This window comes from Rutilus rutilus (genome assembly GCF_951802725.1).
Source record: "Rutilus rutilus genome assembly, chromosome: 24".
NCBI lineage: Eukaryota > Metazoa > Chordata > Actinopteri > Cypriniformes > Leuciscidae > Rutilus > Rutilus rutilus.
In genome coordinates, this window is record NC_140228.1 from 30,148,018 (window position 1) to 30,171,663 (window position 23,646).

General features: G+C 40.7%; 2 protein-coding genes across 2 annotated transcripts in view; both read right to left on the bottom strand.

The window, feature by feature from the left end:
• LOC311283654 (uncharacterized protein) overlaps window positions 1-13,748 on the bottom strand; it is a 19,864-nt gene extending 6,116 nt beyond the window's left edge. The window contains exons 1-2 of the mRNA XM_084398206.1: window positions 13,213-13,748; window positions 4,398-4,631 (exon numbers count right to left, since the gene is read on the bottom strand). Of these exons, the coding sequence (XP_084254332.1) occupies window positions 4,398-4,631; window positions 13,213-13,267 (289 nt within the window). The 5' untranslated portion in view covers window positions 13,268-13,748. The remainder of the gene's footprint in view (window positions 1-4,397; window positions 4,632-13,212) is intronic.
• A 168-nt stretch (window positions 13,749-13,916) lies between these two features.
• On the bottom strand, window positions 13,917-21,130 carry LOC311283653 (uncharacterized protein). The gene is made up of 10 exons (XM_084398205.1): window positions 20,995-21,130; window positions 19,854-20,153; window positions 18,636-18,966; window positions 18,175-18,281; window positions 18,047-18,105; window positions 14,989-15,060; window positions 14,823-14,891; window positions 14,637-14,711; window positions 14,485-14,553; window positions 13,917-14,333 (listed from the first exon to the last, which is right to left on the bottom strand). The coding sequence occupies exons 1-10, from the start codon at window positions 21,041-21,043 to the stop codon at window positions 14,277-14,279; spliced, it is 1,188 nt and encodes a 395-aa protein (XP_084254331.1). The 5' UTR covers window positions 21,044-21,130; the 3' UTR covers window positions 13,917-14,276.
• Window positions 21,131-23,646: the final 2,516 nt, after the last annotated feature.

The following is a 23,646-nucleotide window of genomic DNA, read 5'->3' on the forward strand; positions in this document are numbered from 1 at the left end:
AGAGTGTGTGTGAGGGTGAGAGTGTGTGTGAGAGTGTGTGTGAGGGTGAGAGTGTGTGTGAGAGCAGTGGTGTGTGAGGGTGAGTGTGTGTGTGAGAGTGAGAGTGTGTTTGAGAGTGAGAGTGTGTTTGAGAGTGAGAGTGTGTGTGAGAGTGAGTGTGTGTGTGAGGGTGAGTGTGTGTGTGAGAGCAGTGGTGTGCACAGAGCTCCTCAGGGGCGGAAGGACCAAAAACGGCAACAACAACAAAATAAAGGAAAAAAAGAAGAGTTCCTTGTTTTGTTTTTTGTTTTTTTCCTTTATTTCCTTTGCATTCTATGAAAAGATGTTGATACAGTTAGAATGCAAAACACATCAAACGAAAATAGGGAAATGATGATAATAAATATGATTTACTTTACCAAACAAAACAGTGAGAATCAAGAAGATAATTATGAGGAATTCATGTTTAGTTTTGTTGATGTTGTAACTTATGAATGTATTATTTTACTGATGGAGTTTTGGTTTTGTAAATGTGTACTACTAATGACCTGCACTTCTACAGCATTTATTAATCTTAGTTCATATTCATTTCAGCATTTACTAAAACATTATTAAAATCAAAAGTTGTATTTGTTAACATTAGTTAATGCTCTGACTGTGACATAACATGAACAAGTAAAAACAGGTGTATTATTATTACAGTTTTTCCGATTGCTAAACGACAGCGAGCACAACTGGAGTCACATGTGCTAAACTCTACAGTCTGCACAGCAGCAGCTCATGTGGACCAAACTCTAGTTCGTTCTTCATTGCTTGAACACAGTTTTCAGAACTCTACACACTTATCCCATGACTTTAACCACAACCTGCACAACACTGTGGATTTACAGCACTTTGTTCAAATGCTAACACACTGCTGTCAGACCTGTGAACCACACATTCACAACAGAAGAGATTTCAGCCTTGTGCCTTTCACACACTGGCTAAGCAGGTGTCTTGTTTTAGACTTGCTAGTGAACACACACACACACACACACACACACACACACACACACACACATGCTAGAGAGAGGCAGGATTAGCCCCTCAGTTATTTGTTCGGATTACAGAATGTACTTTTAGTTTCTACCTTTTTTTTCTCATTAAACAAATACAGTAACAAATGTGTTCCTCATGGTCAGTTCATGTCAGTTACATGAATAATAAACAAATGAACCTTATTGTAAAGTGTTAGTATGAAATCAAAGATATAAATTCCTTACAATTTAGAGTAGATGGACTTAAGATTTCATTTCAATGTATTTCCCCAAGCCAACAACACTTCTGCCTCAGATAAAAACGACATTGTCAGACTCAGAATGCGGCTGAAATCGAGTTATACATTTATTATAGTTAAGCATAACTCGCAAGCTGCCGCAACTTTTACAGTAGCATGGTAGGATAAATGTAACTTTTCCATATTTGCTTAACGTTCCCTGCTGCTCCTGTAGTTTGAGGACTCGCGGCGAACATACATGAGCTGCTGAGGATATAGCGCTGAAACTCCGCCAAATGCTTCCGCCCAAAAACATTTTGTTTTTGTATAATATTTTTTTTGTATTACAGTTTTTTTCAATTGCTAAACGACAGTGAGCACAACTGGAGCTACATGTGCAAAACTCTAACTACAGTCTGCAGTACCAACAGTCACCTGAGCTAAACAGCTCACATCACCTGCAAAACTCATTCAGAGCAACACAACTCTTAACACACGGCTCAAACCGGCTCAGTGCAGCCGAACACTGGCACAACCCTCACTGAGATAACACACACTGGCACAACCCTCACTGAGATAACACACACTGGCACAACCCTCACTGAGATAACACACACTGGCACTCAGAACACACTGAGATAACACACACTGGGACTCAGAACACACTGGCACAACCCTCACTGAGATAACACACACTGGCACAACCCTCACTGAGATAACACACACTGGCACAACCCTCACTGAGATAACACACACTGGCACAACCCTCACTGAGATAACACACACACTGGCACAACCCTCACTGAGATAACACACACTGGCACAACCCTCACTGAGATAACACACACTGGCACAACCCTCACTGAGATAACACACACTGGCACAACCCTCACTGAGATAACACACACTGGCACTCAGAACACACTGCACAACCCTCACTGAGATAACACACACTGGCACTCAGAACACACTGAGATAACACACACTGGGACTCAGAACACACTGGCACAACCCTCACTGAGATAACACACACTGGCACAACCCTCACTGAGATAACACACACTGGGACTCAGAACACACTGGCACAACCCTCACTGAGATAACACACACTGGCACAACCCTCACTGAGATAACACACACTGGCACTCAGAACACACTGAGATAACACACACTGGGACTCAGAACACACTGGCACAACCCTCACTGAGATAACACACACTGGCACAACCCTCACTGAGATAACACACACTGGCACAACCCTCACTGAGATAACACACACTGGCACTCAGAACACACTGAGATAACACACACTGGGACTCAGAACACACTGGCACAACCCTCACTGAGATAACACATACTGTCACTCAGAACACACTGAGATAACACACACTGGCACTCAGAACACACTGAGATAACACACACTGCACAACCCTCACTGAGATAACACACACTGAGATAACACACACTGGCACTCAGAACACACTGAGATAACACACACTGTCACTCAGAACACACTGAGAGGAAAAACACGAGCATCAAACACCAATACAGAAAATACTAACTTTTCATCTTTACAGTTTGAACAATTTCAGTGATTTCATACAAAGTCATATTTTCTTCAAAGAAAAGAGTGACATTCTTTCCCATGATTTATGTAAATTTTTAGAACGTAACAATTCTGTAAGGTAAATGAAAATTAGCAGTTTGCTTCAATAGTCTGTAGTAATTTACGGAATTACAGTAATGAGAAAAAAAAGGTAGAAACTGAAAGTACATACTGTAATCCGAACAAATAACTGAGGGGCTAATCCTGCCTCTCTCTAGCATCAGGCCACAGGCTTTCATCAACATCACATCTAATGTTCTCTCTTGCCATGCACCTGGGGAAGAACCTTCTGGAGTGCCTTATCCATCCCTGGCAGTCCTCTGGACACATGTCCTCACATCCGGCACGCATGGCTTCCAAAAGAGACCTTTGGTCATGTGGGTGGTGACCAAACACTTTCCACCTCCACCCATACAGAAAAAAATATATTGAAATATATTTTACAGTAAAGTGTAAAAAATGTATGTGGCATATATTCCAAATACATTGAAATATATTTGCATTGTTGGTCACTTATATTTATCATTTTGAAATATATTCTGAAATATAACAAAAATATATGATGTTACTGTAAGTGTGAAATATATTTACATATATTTACTCTAACTAAAATATATTTATTGGGCCAATTTTGAATATTTGCATATATTCCAAAAATATATTTCAAATATATTTATTTTGTGTATGGGAGCCTTTCAGCTGAGATTGCAATCAGCAGTGTTTGAAAGGCACAAGGCTGAAATCTCTTCTGTTGTGAATGTGTGGTTCACAGGTTTGACAGCAGTGTGTTAGCATTTGAACAAAGTGCTGTAAATCCACAGTGTTGTGCAGGTTGTGGTTAAAGTCATGGGATAAGTGTGTAGAGATTTGAAAACTGTGTTCAAGCAATGAAGAACGAACTAGAGTTTGGTCCACATGAGCTGCTGCTGTGCAGACTGTAGAGTTTAGCACATGTGACTCCAGTTGTGCTCGCTGTCGTTTAGCAATCGGAAAAAACTGTATTATTGTTAGTGGCAATAGTGTATAAGTGTATTGTTATCTATTATAATATTTATAATTATTATTATTATTATTTACAATTATCAGAGAGGGGAACAATACATTTTGAGACAAAAGGGGCAGGGGCTTGAGCCCCCCCCCCCCCCGGCCCCCCTCCTGTGCACGCCACTGTGTGTGTGTGTGTGAGAGAGTGTGTGTGTGTGTGTGTGTGTGTGTGTGTGTGTGTGTGTGTGAGAGAGAGAGAGAGAGTGTGTGTGAGTGAGTGTGTGTGTGTGTGTGTGTGTGTGTGTGTGTGTGTGTGTGTGTGTGTGTGTGTGTGTGAGAGAGAGAGTGTGTGTGTGTGTGTGTGTGTGTGAGTGTGTGTGTGTGAGAGAGAGATAGAGAGAGTGTGTGTGTGAGAGAGAGAGGGGAGAGAGAGAGTGTGTGTGTGTGTGTGTGTGTGTGTGTGTGTGTGTGTGTGTGTGTGTGTGTGTATGTGTGTGTGTGTGTGTGTGTGTGTGTGTGTGTGTGTGTGTGTGTGTGTGTGTGTGTGTGTGTGTGTGTGTGTGTGAGTCTGACCTGCTGTGACATCCAGGGAGAAGTGTTCCGGTTCATCAGCTCCAGGATGAATGTGAGCAGGACAGGAGAACTGAGCCGACTCCCGGACATCATCCATGTGGACCGTCAGGATCTTCCAGGAGTGTTTGAGTGGAGAAACTGAATTCTGTTTATATAAACAAGGAATTATGATAGACTGTCCGCTCTGAACTGAGACTTTCCTGACGGTCCTGACCGCACTGACGTCCTGAGCACCTGATGAAAGAGAAATATATATTCAAATATTCAATTAATCCAAAGTCTGTGGCTTTTTATGCTATTTTCATTTATTTCAACATACATTCAAATAAATACATAAAAACAATATTAAATATTTCTTATACTATTTAATAACTAATGTTTTTTTTTTTTTTTTTTTTTTTTCTAAAACATTAAAGGTACACTTTGTAACTTTCTTTGTTTAAAATGAACACAATTAAAATGAGTCAGTTCAGAATATTTCTTCAGCACATTTAATAACAGCAACAAGCCGGACCAAAGCTCTGGACAATACAAAATAAAAAGATTATAAGATAACGGATAAAAGGAAACAGAGAAGAACAAAACAAAAGCCAATGAAGAGCAATATGTATTAAGACAGTGGGCCCTATCTTTCACCCAGCGCAACTGACTTTGTACACGACGCATGTGTCATTCCTATTCTGCTCCCGACACACAGCGGACTTTTCCCTCCACAGACGCACGTCGGTAAATTAGGGAATGAGCTTGCGCTCCCGGGGGCGGTGCAGCGAAAAGAGGAGGCGTGTTCCGGCGCAAACGTTCCCTGCTGCTATTTTGCAGTTTCAGAAAACAATTCCTCCACTGACCAGGAGAAACCTCGTCTAAAGTCAGTGCGCATGTTATTCAGAGGCTATTTTAAGGGCGCATGCTTGGCCATAATGTAGCGCGTGCACAACACACACACACTTTGCTTCTCTCATCTACACACAGATGCAGCAGTTTTCATTTTTAGAAAATTATACATTATTACAAGGAAAAATATTCCACACGAGGGAAATCATTGTGGTGTCCATGAAGATGTGAAAAATAAGCATAAATCTAGCTTACACATTTACCTAAATTATTACACGCCTGTTTAACCGAAGCTAATCTGGGTGTGTTTCTCCATCCCCAATGTCACTTCTCTGTGTTTTACGGCCCTGACGAGAACGTCGGTCTCCTCGGCTGTGAACCGCTCCTGGCGAATCCGCCGTTATAATAGCAATCCGCCATGGAACAAGCACACCTGCTCTTAAAGGGAATGTGAGATGTCGCTCTGATTGGTTTATTTCACGTTACGCCCAAACCACACCTATGAGTAATGAAGCGACTTCAGACCAACACATTTTAGATTTGCGTCGGGAGCAAGAGTCATTTATCCCGCCGGTATAATAGCAACCCGAGATCCGCCCACAAAGTTACTTGCGTTTCGCGTTTGATACTTGCGTTTCAGATCGTTAAAATAGGGCCCTGGATGTGAGTGCAGAGAAAGCCCTCAATGAATGTGTTTTGGAAGCAAATCACAGAAAGCCTCTATTACTCCGCAGACACAGTGAGTTTGTGAACATTAGCGAGGGATTATAGCGGAGGAGTATAGACAGATAGCTCAGAGTTTGATTAAAGATTTATAGTTTTTATGATTTATAATTTAAGTAATAGGACTTTAAACTCAATTCTATAATTAACGGCAACCAGTGTAGATCTTTCAGAAGGAGAGAGACATTTTACATCCTTTCAGAAAATGTGCATCTGCATTTTGAATCACAGAATCAAGAAATGTGAGACTTAGATTTACCATAGTAGATGCAGTGTCAATAATGTAGCCTAGCCGTGATAAAAGCAGGGATTGCAACTTCCAGAGAATTCTCGGATAGAAACGGCTTAATCTTAGCAAGCAGAGATGAAAGACACTAGAACCGATCCCAGAGATAATGTGCTTATTAAACTTCAGAGAACTGTCAAACTCCTCACAGGAGAAACAGCGGGACAAGCATCTCCTCTGTTGATTCTGCATTCAGAAACGTACGTTTTGAGAAAGCCAACACTCAACCTCATCCAAACACCTGTGCCGGGACACGGGGAATCTGCGGATCATGAGAACTGAAACGAAACCCTTGTTTCCTACAAACAGAACCCAGGGGGAAGCAGATAGAGTGAGAGAACAGCAGGAGACAGAAGAACTGACGAGAACTTTCTGTTGGTTAAAAAAGACTTTAAAGCGTTCCCTCCAAACCCACACCAGACATTCATCTGGAGAATAGAGAACGAGACCGAGCTCGTAATGAAACAAGAATCAACATCAGCTCGGCTTCAGGAGGAGAACTGCTGTACGAGTGTCACAGAGATGAAGCTGTTGTACTTCTCATCAGGAGATGAAGCTGTTGTACTTCTCATCAGGAGATGATGGTGTTGTACTTCTCATCAGGAGATGATGGTGTTTTACTTCTCATCAGGAGATGATGGTGTTTTACTTCTCATCAGGAGATGATGGTGTTTTACTTCTCATCAGGAGATGATGGTGTTTTACTTCTCATCAGGAGATGATGGTGTTTTACTTCTCATCAGGAGATGATGGTGTTTTACTTCTCATCAGGAGATGATGGTGTTGTACTTCTCATCAGGAGATGATGGTGTTGTACTTCTCATCAGGAGATGATGGTGTTTTACTTCTCATCAGGAGATGAAGCTGTTGTACTTCTCATCAGGAGATGATGGTGTTTTACTTCTCATCAGGAGATGATGGTGTTTTACTTCTCATCAGGAGATGATGGTGTTGTACTTCTCATCAGGAGATGATGGTGTTTTACTTCTCATCAGGAGATGATGGTGTTTTACTTCTCATCAGGAGATGATGGTGTTTTACTTCTCATCAGGAGATGATGGTGTTTTACTTCTCATCAGGAGATGATGGTGTTGTACTTCTCATCAGGAGATGATGGTGTTGTACTTCTCATCAGGAGATGAAGCTGTTGTACTTCTCATCAGGAGATGAAGCTGTTGTACTTCTCATCAGGAGATGATGGTGTTTTACTTCTCATCAGGAGATGAAGCTGTTGTACTTCTCATCAGGAGATGATGGTGTTTTACTTCTCATCAGGAGATGATGGTGTTTTACTTCTCATCAGGAGATGATGGTGTTTTACTTCTCATCAGGAGATGATGGTGTTGTACTTCTCATCAGGAGATGAAGCTGTTGTACTTCTCATCAGGAGATGATGGTGTTTTACTTCTCATCAGGAGATGATGGTGTTGTACTTCTCATCAGGAGATGATGGTGTTGTACTTCTCATCAGGAGATGATGGTGTTGTACTTCTCATCAGGAGATGATGGTGTTTTACTTCTCATCAGGAGATGATGGTGTTTTACTTCTCATCAGGAGATGATGGTGTTGTACTTCTCATCAGGAGATGATGGTGTTTTACTTCTCATCAGGAGATGATGGTGTTGTACTTCTCATCAGGAGATGATGGTGTTTTACTTCTCATCAGGAGATGATGGTGTTGTACTTCTCATCAGGAGATGATGGTGTTGTACTTCTCATCAGGAGATGATGGTGTTGTACTTCTCATCAGGAGATGATGGTGTTGTACTTCTCATCAGGAGATGATGGTGTTTTACTTCTCATCAGGAGATGATGGTGTTTTACTTCTCATCAGGAGATGATGGTGTTGTACTTCTCATCAGGAGATGATGGTGTTTTACTTCTCATCAGGAGATGATGGTGTTGTACTTCTCATCAGGAGATGATGGTGTTGTACTTCTCATCAGGAGATGATGGTGTTGTACTTCTCATCAGGAGATGATGGTGTTTTACTTCTCATCAGGAGATGATGGTGTTGTACTTCTCATCAGGAGATGATGGTGTTTTACTTCTCATCAGGAGATGAAGCTGTTGTACTTCTCATCAGGAGATGATGGTGTTTTACTTCTCATCAGGAGATGATGGTGTTGTACTTCTCATCAGGAGATGATGGTGTTTTACTTCTCATCAGGAGATGATGGTGTTGTACTTCTCATCAGGAGATGATGGTGTTTTACTTCTCATCAGGAGATGATGGTGTTGTACTTCTCATCAGGAGATGAAGCTGTTGTACTTCTCATCAGGAGATGATGGTGTTTTACTTCTCATCAGGAGATGATGGTGTTGTACTTCTCATCAGGAGATGATGGTGTTGTACTTCTCATCAGGAGATGATGGTGTTTTACTTCTCATCAGGAGATGATGGTGTTGTACTTCTCATCAGGAGATGATGGTGTTTTACTTCTCATCAGGAGATGAAGCTGTTGTACTTCTCATCAGGAGATGATGGTGTTTTACTTCTCATCAGGAGATGATGGTGTTGTACTTCTCATCAGGAGATGATGGTGTTTTACTTCTCATCAGGAGATGATGGTGTTTTACTTCTCATCAGGAGATGATGGTGTTTTACTTCTCATCAGGAGATGATGGTGTTTTACTTCTCATCAGGAGATGATGGTGTTGTACTTCTCATCAGGAGATGATGGTGTTGTACTTCTCATCAGGAGATGATGGTGTTGTACTTCTCATCAGGAGATGATGGTGTTGTACTTCTCATCAGGAGATGATGGTGTTTTACTTCTCATCAGGAGATGATGGTGTTTTACTTCTCATCAGGAGATGATGGTGTTTTACTTCTCATCAGGAGATGATGGTGTTTTACTTCTCATCAGGAGATGATGGTGTTGTATTTCTCATCAGGAGATGATGGTGTTTTACTTCTCATCAGGAGATGATGGTGTTGTACTTCTCATCAGGAGATGATGGTGTTGTACTTCTCATCAGGAGATGATGGTGTTGTACTTCTCATCAGGAGATGATGGTGTTGTACTTCTCATCAGGAGATGATGGTGTTGTACTTCTCATCAGGAGATGATGGTGTTTTACTTCTCATCAGGAGAGGATGGTGTTTTACTTCTCATCAGGAGATGATGGTGTTGTACTTCTCATCAGGAGATGATGGTGTTGTACTTCTCATCAGGAGATGATGGTGTTGTACTTCTCATCAGGAGATGATGGTGTTTTACTTCTCATCAGGAGATGATGGTGTTGTACTTCTCATCAGGAGATGATGGTGTTTTACTTCTCATCAGGAGAGGATGGTGTTTTACTTCTCATCAGGAGATGATGGTGTTTTACTTCTCATCAGGAGATGATGGTGTTGTATTTCTCATCAGGAGATGATGGTGTTGTACTTCTCATCAGGAGATGATGGTGTTTTACTTCTCATCAGGAGAGGATGGTGTTTTACTTCTCATCAGGAGATGATGGTGTTGTACTTCTCATCAGGAGATGATGGTGTTGTACTTCTCATCAGGAGATGATGGTGTTTTACGGTGTTTTACTTCTCATCAGGAGATGATGATGGTGTTGTACTTCTCATCAGGAGATGATGATGGTGTTGTACTTCTCATCAGGAGATGATGATGGTGTTGTACTTCTCATCAGGAGATGATGGTGTTGTACTTCTCATCAGGAGATGAAGCTGTTGTACTTCTCATCAGGAGATGAAGCTGTTGTACTTCTCATCAGGAGATGATGGTGTTTTACTTCTCATCAGGAGATGATGGTGTTGTACTTGTCATCAGGAGATGATGGTGTTGTACTTCTCATCAGGAGATGATGGTGTTGTACTTCTCATCAGGAGATGAAGCTGTTGTACTTCTCATCAGGAGATGAAGCTGTTGTACTTCTCATCAGGAGATGATGGTGTTTTACTTCTCATCAGGAGATGATGGTGTTGTACTTCTCATCAGGAGATGATGGTGTTGTACTTCTCATCAGGAGATGATGGTGTTGTACTTCTCATCAGGAGATGAAGCTGTTTTACTTCTCATCAGGAGATGATGATGGTGTTGTACTTCTCATCAGGAGATGATGGTGTTGTATTGAACACATAAACTCGCTGTAAGAAGGATCCACTGAAGGCAAGCCTTGAGAACCCAAGTGCAGCTTTATTGACAACATAATCCAAAAACATGAAACAAAAGCACGGCACGAAACAAGACAAAACATTATACATAAACTCACACAACAGTGGTTACAGGAATTAATACTAGACAAAGACACATGGCAAACATGAGGGCTTAAATACACAGACTAAAGACAAGGGACACCTGTGAATAATGAGCAGACAATTAACCAATGACAAGACACATGGCAGGATCACATGACAAACAGGGAATCACATGACAGACATGAAGCATGACAAGAACAAACATTCATTTGTCAGGTGGTCTGAGGCAAAACTTGTGCTAATGTTAGTTTAATAATTGTTTCAGGGAGCAAGGAGCAGACAGACCAATTTATTAAATTGCAATAAAAAAAATAAAAATAAAAAAATAAATAAATTCAATTAAAATTTATTGTAATATTTGCACTAGTCTGTCTAACTTGTGTAAATAAGAAATATCACTCACCCTATAAAGCCCACAAATATAATAAAAGCAGTAGATAAGGCAATGGGGTTTGACTTTTATGTGTTTTTGTAGTGCTGTCATGCAAGCTATGTCTACAAAGGTTTTAACCAAATTTGAGTATTCATAAATATGATTTCTGAATATGAATATGATTTAAAAAATACAAAGTAAGAAAGTTGAGGTCACATCTTTGCTGAAATGTATTGTGCTGTTGTTGTTAACAAGCCATGGTTCATTTGCTCTGCCTTTAGGATTGCACGTGTCCTGGGACAGGTGAGTGTGTGAGTGGGAACCCACTGCTGAAACTTGGCCCTGGTTTGTCCTCATGGATGAGGTGATTAGAGAAGACATGGGACTGCAGAGGCGAGGAGAGCACAGGAGAGTAGGGAGAGGATGGACAGGCTGTTTTCTCTTCTTGAAAGAATGATTGAGAAATATATATATATATACAGTATATATTCTTGTTTAACTTTTTTTAACAGGAAAAAAAAATTCTGCACATTTATTTATTTTTATGCAACTTTAAATGTGTAAATAAAAGAGAATTCATTGCTCTGGACATTGTTTATTTTTGTAATGACAGTCATAATTTCTGCATGAAACAAATTCCTCTATACCTTTTTTCCCCCAACTATTTACAACATATGTTAAACATCTCAAAATCAACATAAACATTTAAATTTACAGTACATAAAATGAGAAAAAATGATGTAGACTCTTATTCAGCTGAGTGTGAGACCCTGGTGTGCTGCTGGACCGGGATGGGCTCCACTATAGAGACCCTGGTAAGGCCTCCTGCTGGTGGGACATCATCTGGGATGCTCTCCAGAGTGTTTGACTGCATATTTCCACTATCCACTAAGTTGTCTACCAACAGGTTTGCAGGACTAACTCATGGAATAAATATTGAGATACTTTATTACACTAAAGTACTTTTAATAACCACTAATACCACATTGGGGAAAAACTACTAGTCATATATTTCAAACCTTAGTTAAGCAAAGTTATCTTGCATACTCTAATGTACTTAAGGCATCAAGAGTAAAAGTAAAGGAATTCTGCAGGAAAAAAAACCATGTCAGGGTTTTTATGATGGTTCTGCTTTTATATTACTGCATATGTTGCATTTAACTTCTGAATATTTTCAAGGTTGATATATTTAAACTATATACTTTTGTGTAGTTTAATGTAAAACAATGCATCATATTGTAAAATAACAATTTTGTAGTGTTGCTGTCCTGTGTGGGAAAATTACTTCGAGTATTAACGAAGTATGTAGTTCCTTACATATCACCACTAGTTATTTTGAAAATTAAAGTAACAAAATGTAGGCCTATTGTCACAATATTAACAGACTGTTGCTAACTACAGCTCCGTCCCAGTTCAAAGGGCGCATCTGAAGCGCTGGACCGGTCTAGCCTACGGAGGATTGTTCTTGTCGCCTAGCAACAGTGACTGACAGCTGCCGATGACGAGCGGGAGTAACATTCGCACTGGACTTTTTATATTCAACTGGGTTTTATATTCAAATGGGGTTAAAAACCTGTGTAAATATATTTACCATGGTTCATTTATGTGCATAATAAAAATAATACACTAGCCTACAAAATCACATCAAGGTAAGATATAAATGAACATTTGAATCGATCGGCTAAGCCGAAAGTACATGACCTGAAACATCCGTACCATGTCCTCCAGTAAAATATAAAACATAAAAATGATGACAATAGCCAATTCTGGCTCCATAGCTGTTTACTCAATTATATCAAATTAGTTATCAGGTAGTTATTAGCTCCGTTGCTTGGCGCCTGGAGCGGTGATCGGGAACACCTGGCTGCGGAATTAGGAAACCCTACGGAGGCTACATGGGGCGTCGTTCGGAGGACGCATAGACTGCATGATTTGAAGTCCGCGGTCTTCGGAGGATGCAGCCTTTACATTGGGACACAGCTAATATCGTGACACTCATGTGTGTCTCACTGTAAAACATCATCATGACTGTTGTAGCTCATTATATATATTAAATGAGCTTATATTAAAATATTAAATTAATCTAAAAGTCTGTGGCTTTTTATGCCATTTTAATTGTTCCTTAATACACATTTTATTTCAAATTATATTAACATGAATAATATACATCAGAATAAAAAATATCAATTTGATCCAAAACTAAATCCTAAAACCTTCTGTTTAAAGTAATTTTTGAATCCCATACTTTGAATATAGTCTAAGACTTTTTGACCCTTCTGTATATTCTTTATGCCACTACCATATTTAATCTTCTTGACTTTATAAATGGTAGTTTTTGATCTATGGCTGAAGAATGCAGGAGACTGGAGGAGTGTGTGATCGTCTCACCTGAGAGTCGGGTCAGGATGAAGATGAAGATGAGCAGAACACAGTCTCGATCCATCGCCGGCTCATTCTGAAGATGTTGTTGGTGATGTGTGTGAAATCTTTCCCATCTAGTTCCTCTTTTTCTGCAACACTCGCCTCTGTGTCGCAAGAGTATATTTGTGGGCAGTGTGACAAAACTAATTATGTATTTATAACAGTTGGAAACCAGTGTGATGCATTTCCTCCAAAGAAAAACAGCATTAACACGGACAGATTAGTTTGTTGAAAGGCCAACTAATGACTTTTTCTCTACAAAGTCTTTCCGAGGCTTAACAAAGAAAGAAAGAAACAAGCACTATTTACACCCCCAGTTTTTCCACTTGATGAAAACGCAGCCTCCGACTCTGAAGCGCTGAGGAAACGAAGCCTTGAACACAGACCACGACTCTCTCTGAACTATGACTCACCGGAACATCAAACATTGCATTTACTCTCGTCTGCATGCTTTTAGTTCTTCTACAACACATTACAATTATGCTAAAATTCCCAGTTTTGATTGTTATGTTCCAGGTGAAATTGACCCTAATTGGATTCAATACAATTCACCCAAAAAAAAAAAAAAAAAAGTAAACAGGAGAACATATGGTTTATAAAACAGCATTGAATTTTTTTTTTTTTTTTTTTTCACAAAATGTGAATTTTTTTTTTTTTTTTTTTTTTAAATGAAACATATTTGTTTATGTGCTCAAGCAGTAGAACAGGCTCTCGCAACACTAAGATCATGGGTTCAATTCCCAGCACAATCACATTAATAAAAATACCATAAAATCACATCACAATAATATAAATTTTGTTCACATTTTCATCAACAGCTCAACGTGTCGAGACTCAATGAGGAACAGTAAGACAACTTCAAGAAAAACATCTTCGTGTTTCAAATTAAAAAGAAAAAAAAATTTTTTCACATCACAGAAACAAAGGACTGAATGCAACTAAACATATTGCTGTACTTCACATCCGCTTTCATAACTCTGATCAACACAAAGGACAAGAACATCATAAAAATATTACGTCTGCTTATATAACTAGTTCACTTTTCTGACCATAGATTCATATATGCTTTTATTATCCATTTCAGGAAGCTACAACAGCACATGAGAACACAAAAACAAAACAGAAAATAGAGTTAGGTTTACATGAAGCCACATTAATACACTGTAAATGAATTTATATATATAACTGTATATTACTGTACTTTCATTACTGTATCAACAAATATTATAAAAATAATACCTGGATGTTTTGTTTAAATCCAGTCATGATTTCATAAAGATCTTCAACCTTGCTGTGTTTCTCATTTCCCTGTTTAGAATGAAATGTATGAATACATTAATAATAATAACAATAACAACAGCAGTTTATAGTTCAAGCAGATCAAAATTTACCTGAATGTTTTGTGGATTTACAGTCATGTTTTCATAGATATTGTCACGTGTAACCTGCTCGTATTCCTCATTTCCCTATTAAAAATAAAATGTACAAATTAATAAATTATTAATAATAATAATAATAACAGCAACAGCAGCTTATAGAGCAAGCAGACGAATGCTACAAATGTTATAGAAAATGACCTGCATGTTTTGCTTGATTTCAGTCGTTTCATAGAGATTTTCACATGTAACCTCGTTTTTCACATTTCCCTATTTAAAATAAAATTAATAAGTAAATTAATAAGAACAACAACAACATCACAGTTCAAAGTGCAAGTAGGTATGCTACAAATTTGATAAAAATTACCTGAATGTTTTGTTTAATTTCACTCTTTTCATAGAGACTATTACATGTAACCTCCTCGTTTCTCCCATTTCCCTGTAAAAAAAGAAATATATATATATACATTATTATTATTAATAACAGTGATCAGAATCTGTGATTTCCCCTCCTTGAGCTGCCACCTGACCGTGGTGGAGGGGTTTGAGTACCTGAAGGATCCTGGGAGCTATGTTGTCCGGGGCTATATGCCCCTGGTAGGATCTCCCAAGGCAAACAGGTCCTAGGTGACGGGTCAGACTAAGAGCGGTTCATTAACCCTTTATGAAGAAATTTAAAACGAGGACTGTGACGTCGCCCGGCATGGCGCAGCCGGGGCCCCACCCTGGAGCCAGAGTCTCGCTGGGCTCAGCCTGAAGGCTCACCACCGGCAGGAGGGACCATAAGGGGCTGGTGCGTAGTGGATCGGGCGGCAGTCGAAGGCGGGGGCCTCGACAGCCCGATCCCTGGACACGGAAACTAGCTCTAGGGATGTGGAACGTCACCTTGCTGGCGGGGAAGGAGTCTGAGCTTGTGGGTGAGGTTGAGAGGTACCGATTAGAGATAGTCAGAATCACCTCCACGCACGGCTTGGGCTCTGGAACCACACTCCTTGAGAGAGGATGGACTCTTTACCACTCTGGAGTTGCCCATGGTGAGGGGCGGCGGGCTGGTGTGGGTTTGCTTATAGCCCCCCAGCTCAGCCGCTATGTGTTGGAGTTCACCCCGGTGAACGAGAGGGTCGCTTCCCTGCGCCTTCGGGTCGGGGATAGGTCTCTCACTGTCGTGTGCGCCTATGGGCCAAACGGCAGTGTAGAGTACCCGGCCTTCTTGGGGTCTCTGGGAGGGGTGCTGGAAAGTGCTCCGACTGGGGACTCATTGACGCATAAGGGTGTCCATCAGTGCATGTGGCACCAGAACACGCTAGGCCGGAGGTTGATGATCGACTTTGTGGTCGTTTCATCCGACCTCCGGCCGTATGTCTTGGACACTCGGGTGAAGAAAGGGGTGGAGCTATCAACTGATCACCACCTGGTGGTGAGTTGGATCCGATGGCGGGGGAGGAAGCTGGACAGACTCGGCAGACCCAAACGTCTGTAGGGAACGTTTGGCCGAGTCCCCTGTCAGAGAGATCATCAACTCCCACCTCCAGCGGAGCTTCGACCGGATCCCGACGGAGTCTGGAGATATTGAGTCCGAGTGGACCATGTTCTCCACCTCCAATGTCGACGCAGCCGCTCGGAGCTGTGATCGTAAGGTCTCCGGTGCCTGTCGAGGCGGCAATCCCCGAACCCGGTGGTGGACACCGGAAGTAAGGGATGCCATCAAGCTGATAAAGGAGTCCTATCGGGCCTGGCTGGCCTGTGGGATTCCTGAGGCAGCTGACGGGTACCGACGGGCCAAGCGGACTGCAGCCCGGGTGGTTGTGGAGGAGATCGGGCTTGGGAGGAGTTCGGTGAGGCCATGGAGAAGGACTACCGGTCGGCCTCGAAGAGATTCTGGCAAACCATCCGGTGCCTCAGGGGAGGGAAGCAGTGCTCTACCAACGCTGTTTACAGTGGGGCAGCTGTTGACCTCAACTGGGGATATCGTCGGACGGTGGAAGGAATACTTCGAGGATCTCCTCGATCCCACCTATGCGAAATTCCATTGAGGAAGCAGAGGCTGAGGGCTCGGAGGCGGACTCGTCCATCACCCAAGCTGAAGTCACCAAGGTAGTCAAGAAACTCCTTGGTGGCAAGACACCGGGGGTGGATGAGATCCGCCCTGAGTACCTCAAGTCTCTGGATGTTGTGGGGCTGTCTTGGCTGACACGCCTCTGCAACATCGCGTGGCGGTCGGGGACAGTACCTCTGGGCTGGCAGACCGGGGTGGTGGTCCCTCTTTTTAAGAAGGGGGACCGGAGGGTGTGTTCCAACTACAGGGGGATCACACTTCTCAGCCTCCCCGGGAAAGTCTATGCCAGGGTACTGGAGAGGAGAATACGGCCGATAGTAGAACCTCGGATTCAGGAGGAACAGTGCGGTTTCCGTCCCGGTCGTGGAACACTGGACCAGCTCTATACCCTCTCCAGGGTGCTGGAGGGCTCATGGGAGTTTGCCCAACCAATCCTCATGTGCTTTGTGGATTTGGAGAAGGCATTCAACTGTGTCCCTCGCGACGTCCTGTGGAGAGGGTGCTCCGGGAGTATGGGGTCCGGGGCCCTTTGCTAAGGGCTGTCCGGTCCCTGTACGACCGGAGCAGGAGCTTGGTTCGCATTGCCGGCAGTAAGTCAGACTTGTTCCCAATGCATGCTCCGGCAGGGCTGCCCTTTATCACCGGTTCTGTTCATAATTTTTATGGACAGAATTTCTAGGCGCAGCCAGGGGCCGGAAGGTGTCAGGTTTGGGGACCACACGATTTCGTCTCTGCTTTTTGCGGATGATGTTGTCGTGTTGGCCCCTTCAGACCAGGACCTTCAGCGTGCACTGGGAAGGTTTGCAGTAGAGTGTGAAGCGGCTGGGATGAGAATCAGCACCTCCAAATCCGAGGCCATGGTTCTCAGTCGGAAAAGGGTAGCTTGCCCACTTCAGGTTGGTGGAGAGTTTCTGCCTCAAGTGGAGGAGTTCAAGTATTGTATCCGCAGGGTGGCTGGATGCTCCCTCAGAGTGGGTGAGGAGCTCGGTCACTCCGGAGGAGCTCAGAGTAGAGCCGCTGCTCCTCCACATCGAGAGGGGTCAGCTGAAGTGGCTCGGGCTTCTGTTTCAGATGCCTCCTGGACGCCTTCCCGGGAAGGTGTTCCAGGCACGTCCCACCGGGAGGAGACCCCGGGGAAGACCTAGGACATGCTGGTGGGATTATGTCTCCTGGCTGGCCTAGGAACGCGTCGGTGTCCCCCCGGAAGAGCTGGAAGAAGTGTCAGGGGAGAGGGAAGTCTGGGCATCTCTGCTTAGACTGCTGCCCCCGCGACCCGGCCCCGGCCCCAGATAAGTGGAAGAAGATGAGAATCTGTGATTTTTCTAACAGCCATGCATCACTAACATGATGGCGATGAACGGTCACTTACGTCAGGCTCCTGTTGATCGCTCATGCCTTCAGACGGATTCGCAGCTCCAGCTCTTCGTTCTGCAGAAAAACACACATGTAATAGTGCACATATTCTGCTGTCTCTGATCAAATATCTGACTCTCTCACTTCTTCTGATGTGTCCTATGATCATAAGCACAGCCACAGCGAAGATGACGGTCAGAACCGCTCCCAGAACGACCCGCCACAGGAGACTCTTCAGACCCGGCATCAAGCTGAAACAGGAGTCAGAGGTGTAGGAGTCTCAAGTTAGGACAACTTTAATTATATAGAACTTTTTACAATACAGAGTGTTTCAAAGCAGCCTCACAGAGATATCAGGAAAATAATGCAACAAAGTTTGTTTCCAGAAGAAAATAGTGTCATATTACAGCTAAAGTAAGTTCATTGATGTTTCAATTTTGTTGTAAAAAAGTTATTAATTTAGTTCACTTATATATATATAGCCGCTCTGGAGAAAACCGTGATGTCATCGTCCAGCTCAGATCAGTTCTCATATAATGGTGTCAATGCAGGAGATCAATATTATTGTAGAATATTAGATTAAATGACCCCAGTGTGTCTCTTACTTGTCTTGGCTGAATGCTGTGGTGTGGCCTGTATAGTGAACAGTAACTCGTCTTGTATATGGGGCCTTCCTCACGCTAATATGAACTGGCATCTGGTATTTCCCATCGGAGCAGAAGTACCATCCACTGTCCTCTATCTTCAGCTCGCTCAAGCTCACATTCAGAGTCTCACCGTCACCACTGAAATGAGTTTGATCTGAGCTTTCTTCATCTCTCCCAACACACGAGCCTCCGATCTGACACCACTGTGAAGCTCCGTGACAGATGACGTTCACGTTCCCTCCCTCGTAGCCGGACACGCTCTGACTCGACACCTGGAGCCGGGCTTTACCTGGACAGGTCACACTAAACGTCAGAGACACATGCATGCTTTTCTTGATAATTCATGTCTAAATTTGTACATTCTGGAATATGACACGAAGAAAACTATGGAAGATTGTTAGCAAAGCAGATAAAAAACTGCAAGATAAGTTTTTCTGCCATTTTTGCAACTGCAAGATAAAAAGGTGCAATTCTGAGAAAAAACTCTGAATTGCGAGATTTAAAGTCACAACTGCAAGATAAAGTCAGAATTTCGAGATATAAAATCAGAATTGCGAGATAAAAAATCAGAATTGCGAGATATAAAGTCAGAATTTCAAGATATAAAGTCAGAATTTCGAGATATAAAGTCAGAATTTCAAGATATAAAGTCAGAATTTCAAGATATAAAGTCAGAATTTCGAGATATAAAGTCCGAATTTTGAGATATAAAATCAGAATTGTGAGATATAAAGTCAGAATTTCAAGATATAAAGTCAGAATTTCAAGATATAAAGTCAGAATTTCAAGATATAAAGTCAGAATTTCAAGATATAAAGTCAGAATTTCGAGATATAAAGTCCGAATTTTGAGATATAAAATCAGAATTGTGAGATACTATAATGTTGCAATTACAAGAAAGTCAGAATTTCGAGACAAAGTCACAATTGCATTAAAGTTAGAATTGCAAGATATAAATTCATAATTGCGAGCTTAAAAATGTATATTATATTTATTTATATTATAATGTTTATATCTCATAATTGTGAGGATAAAAAGTCAGAATTGTGAAATTGTGAGAAAAAAATATTGAGAGATACAAATACAATTACCTATTTTTTATTCTGTGGGATAAACAAGCTGCCATTGGAAACACATGGATAGATTTAGATACACAAAATAAAATACTCAAAATACCTTTAATAACCTCCAAGTAAAGATGTGCGCAAGGATCGGATCCAGAAGCGCTGATGGCACACCAGTATGAGCCGGTGTCGCTCTCCTCAGCGCTCCTCAGCGTGGCCGTGAACACCTTCTCTGTCTGGTTATCCTCAAAAGACATTCTGTTGTGTTGTACTTCACGACTGAAGAGCCAAACACCTCCAGAACTCACATATTTACGCTTACTGACATATTTCTGATCGTATAAACAAGGGATTATGATGGTTTGATGATTTTGAACAGATATTTTACTGACTGTAAGAATAGATTGAGTTCCTGTGCAAAGAAAAATAATAAAATTATTATTACACTAAAGATTTTATATAAAGCTGAAGTGAAAAATTAAATGTTAGGCTTACAATGCCTTGTTTCAGTGTGCATGAACGCATCTGCATATACGCATATTCCCATCCATGTTATAATGTTACTCAATATTACGGGCTTAATATTAAACGCATTGCATGGCTAAAAATCATTCGGTCGACTGAAGGTAAACATCCACTTCATCTCATTCTTCTTAAAAACACGCTGAAGCTGCTTTAATAACTAACAATCTGCTCCAAATGATTCACTAAGAACGAATCAAACTGAATCACAAATTAACTAAGAACCCGCTTATGAATTATTGCATTGAATGTTTTGATTTCTGATTAATCATCTGACAGAAAGGGACACAGGTCAAAACTGCTGAAATGTTTCTAATGTCTGAGGTTATTCTGAGCGCAACAGGCTATACATGTTGAATCAATGATCCGAAATAACCAAAATAAAATATATGCTAAACTTATGATAATATTCTTCTTAGTTAAGATGCGCCTTTTCTGTTCGGTTTCAGTTGAAAACACAATCATGTATACAGTAGATACAAATATACTTGTAACATGACCATTAAACATTAACACTGCTAGTTCTTGTCAAGTTGATGGTGATGAATATGAAAAAATTTATGTTTACAACAGCTAAAATTTAGATGAATTGTGTCCAAAAGCTAGTTATTACACACACTATATCAGCACTGACTTCAACACACATTCCCAAAATTCCAGACAGACGGACATGGATTTCTCCTGAGACAAAATCAGTCAGAAAACGGCGTATAATTGAGTTTTTGTCGTACCTGAAGAGTGTGTGACGAGGAACATAACTAGCAGAGTCGTCTTCATCATGCTGACTGAGTGAGAACGAGCTGATCTTAGCAGGACTATATTTATTTCTATCTAGAGGATAGGGTGAAACAGTTTCACAGCTTGTGTGAGCCGTTATACACGTCCGTCTGTGTGCAAACACTATACACTTGACATCGTTTGAACACTTTCTCCTCACAGTGCACATCATAATAGTTCATATTTTAACACTCAATGCCAAGTGGAGAAAAACTATATGATGCAAGAGCATATTCATGTTATATATGACATGATTTGCATGAGCGCTGCTGTTGTTCCCTCCTGCTGTATCTCAGAAACCTTTAGTGTTATAAGAGAACATCCTGCAGATATGATCAAAGAGGAGATAATATCGCTTTGTGATCAGATCTGTTGCAGATACGACCTGGTTTCAATGTTGAAACTTATACAACACTTTAAGGGGGATATATCTTTTTATATATATATATATATATATATATATATATATATATATATATATATATATATATATATATATATATATATATATATATATATATGTCTCCAGTGAAATAAAACTTACTAAATGTATAACTCTTCAGTGATGTCCAGTATAGCCATAAATACTCATAAGAACATTAGTAGTTACTCATACTACTTTCAATCCAATATTAGGCCTGGAAAATAATCTGATGCTCTTTAGAAGGGCTTTATGTAAGAATTTGCATGTATTACAGTAACTGTTTTTTTTTTTTTTTGCCAATGTCTGAACAGCTTGTAAGGAAACTTAAAGAACGAGACCTTCCCCGACTCCTAGATGAAAGCCGTAAACCGATTTTTAGGCCTGTTTCACCGGGAAAATCCAAAGCATGTGACGTTTGCACTCCTCAGTTCAATGACACATGAAACTAATGTTCAGGATAATGCAGAGAGAGTCATTCTGTACTGTAACGTCAATGATTCATGCAAAGAAAAGAGATTCATTCAAACTATAGACTCACATATAGATCTATAGTCTCATATAATCAAGCTATCATAACAGTGTGATTTAATGAGCTCATCTGCCGTTGTGATGCTGGTGAATCTCAGATCTGATCAAACATCCACATCACTGCGATCTGATGCTTTCTGAACCGCTGCTTTCTCATTTTCATTGTGTCTATTTCATATTGAGAGGAACGTGCCGCACATATTTACATATGCATATAACCGTCGCTCTCAGCAGCGTCACTATGTTTGTTAACAGTATATCACTGCAAAGCTATTTATAAGTTATTTTTACTTCTAAGCAAAGACTGAAAAAGACCTTCTCCCTGAGAATATTGGGGTCTTGAATCCCATTGAGTCTGTTGTGTGTTACGAGCTCCTGCAGTTCACTGAACGACCACAGGTGGCGCTATAACAAGAGCTGCTCACTTCTACATATAACCTCTTTAAAGTCATGAGAGGGAAGTTGTGCTGGTCTTCTCTCCTCTATTGTGGCATATATCGAGTGAAACGCTTCTGGAACAATAACAAATGTGGGCGGGGCTTGCTTGTGTCTGTGGGGAGTTGATTGGCTGGTTGGATGGTTGTGGTTTGCTATTGGCTGATCTCATGTGAGTGACAGGTTTCCCCGCCCACATCATCAGAGAAGAGAAGAGATGCTGCAAGAGGAACTTATTCTGATTCAACATTATTAACACAATAATGATGAAGTGCATCCATAAATCATTTACAATAAACACTGCAATATTCCATAATTTATTTAATGGTGACTTTAATGGATTTAACTGGATTTAACTTACATACATCAGAACATGTGAAGAACTGGTCTAAAATACAGGTTTCACACAAAATTGATCTAAACTCATAATTCTCACATTTTGTTCTTTCATAACTATACTGTAAAAAATGTTCGTAATTTTAACGGTAAAAAAACGGTAAAAAAAGCAACAGAAAAGAAATGTTAATTGCTTAACAGAATGTATCCTTACTATATACAGTGAAAAACTGTAATAGCTCTCATGGGACATTTCATGTAATTTTACAGTAATATACTGTTAAATGTACGGATTTTGGAAGTAAACCTTACCGTTGCATTTACCGTACCTTACCGTAAAAAATACGGTGGCAATTTTTTAACTAATTTTACAAAGTTTTACATCATCGAACTAAAAATTACGGTAAAAAACTGGCGGCTGGTTACCAGTACTTTACCGTGAAAAATACGGTATAAATATTTATGTTTTACGGCATTGAACTAAAGATTACGGAAAAAAAACTGGCAGCTGTGGTTGCCGAAATATTTTAGTTTTTTAGGCACTAAACTAAAGTTTACGGTAAAATACTGGCAGCTTGTTTCAAGTGCTTTACCGTAAAAAATACGGTAGTAATATTTTAGGTTTTATGGCATTGAACTTCAGTTTATGGTAAAATTTTTTATTTTTTTTAAACTGCCAAAACAAACCAATTTGTCATAAAAGTTATTATTGAGAATTACCAGAGGTTTAGATGTTGATGTTTTATTGAAAATAATAAAGTTTGAAGTTACCATTATGGAGATCAGTGTTTGCTGTAGGTGGGCTCTTGACCCTTGACTTTCTAACGTTAGATTTTCTCTGGCTGATTTAACTGTGTAATTATAAAAGACATTCGTTATGGCA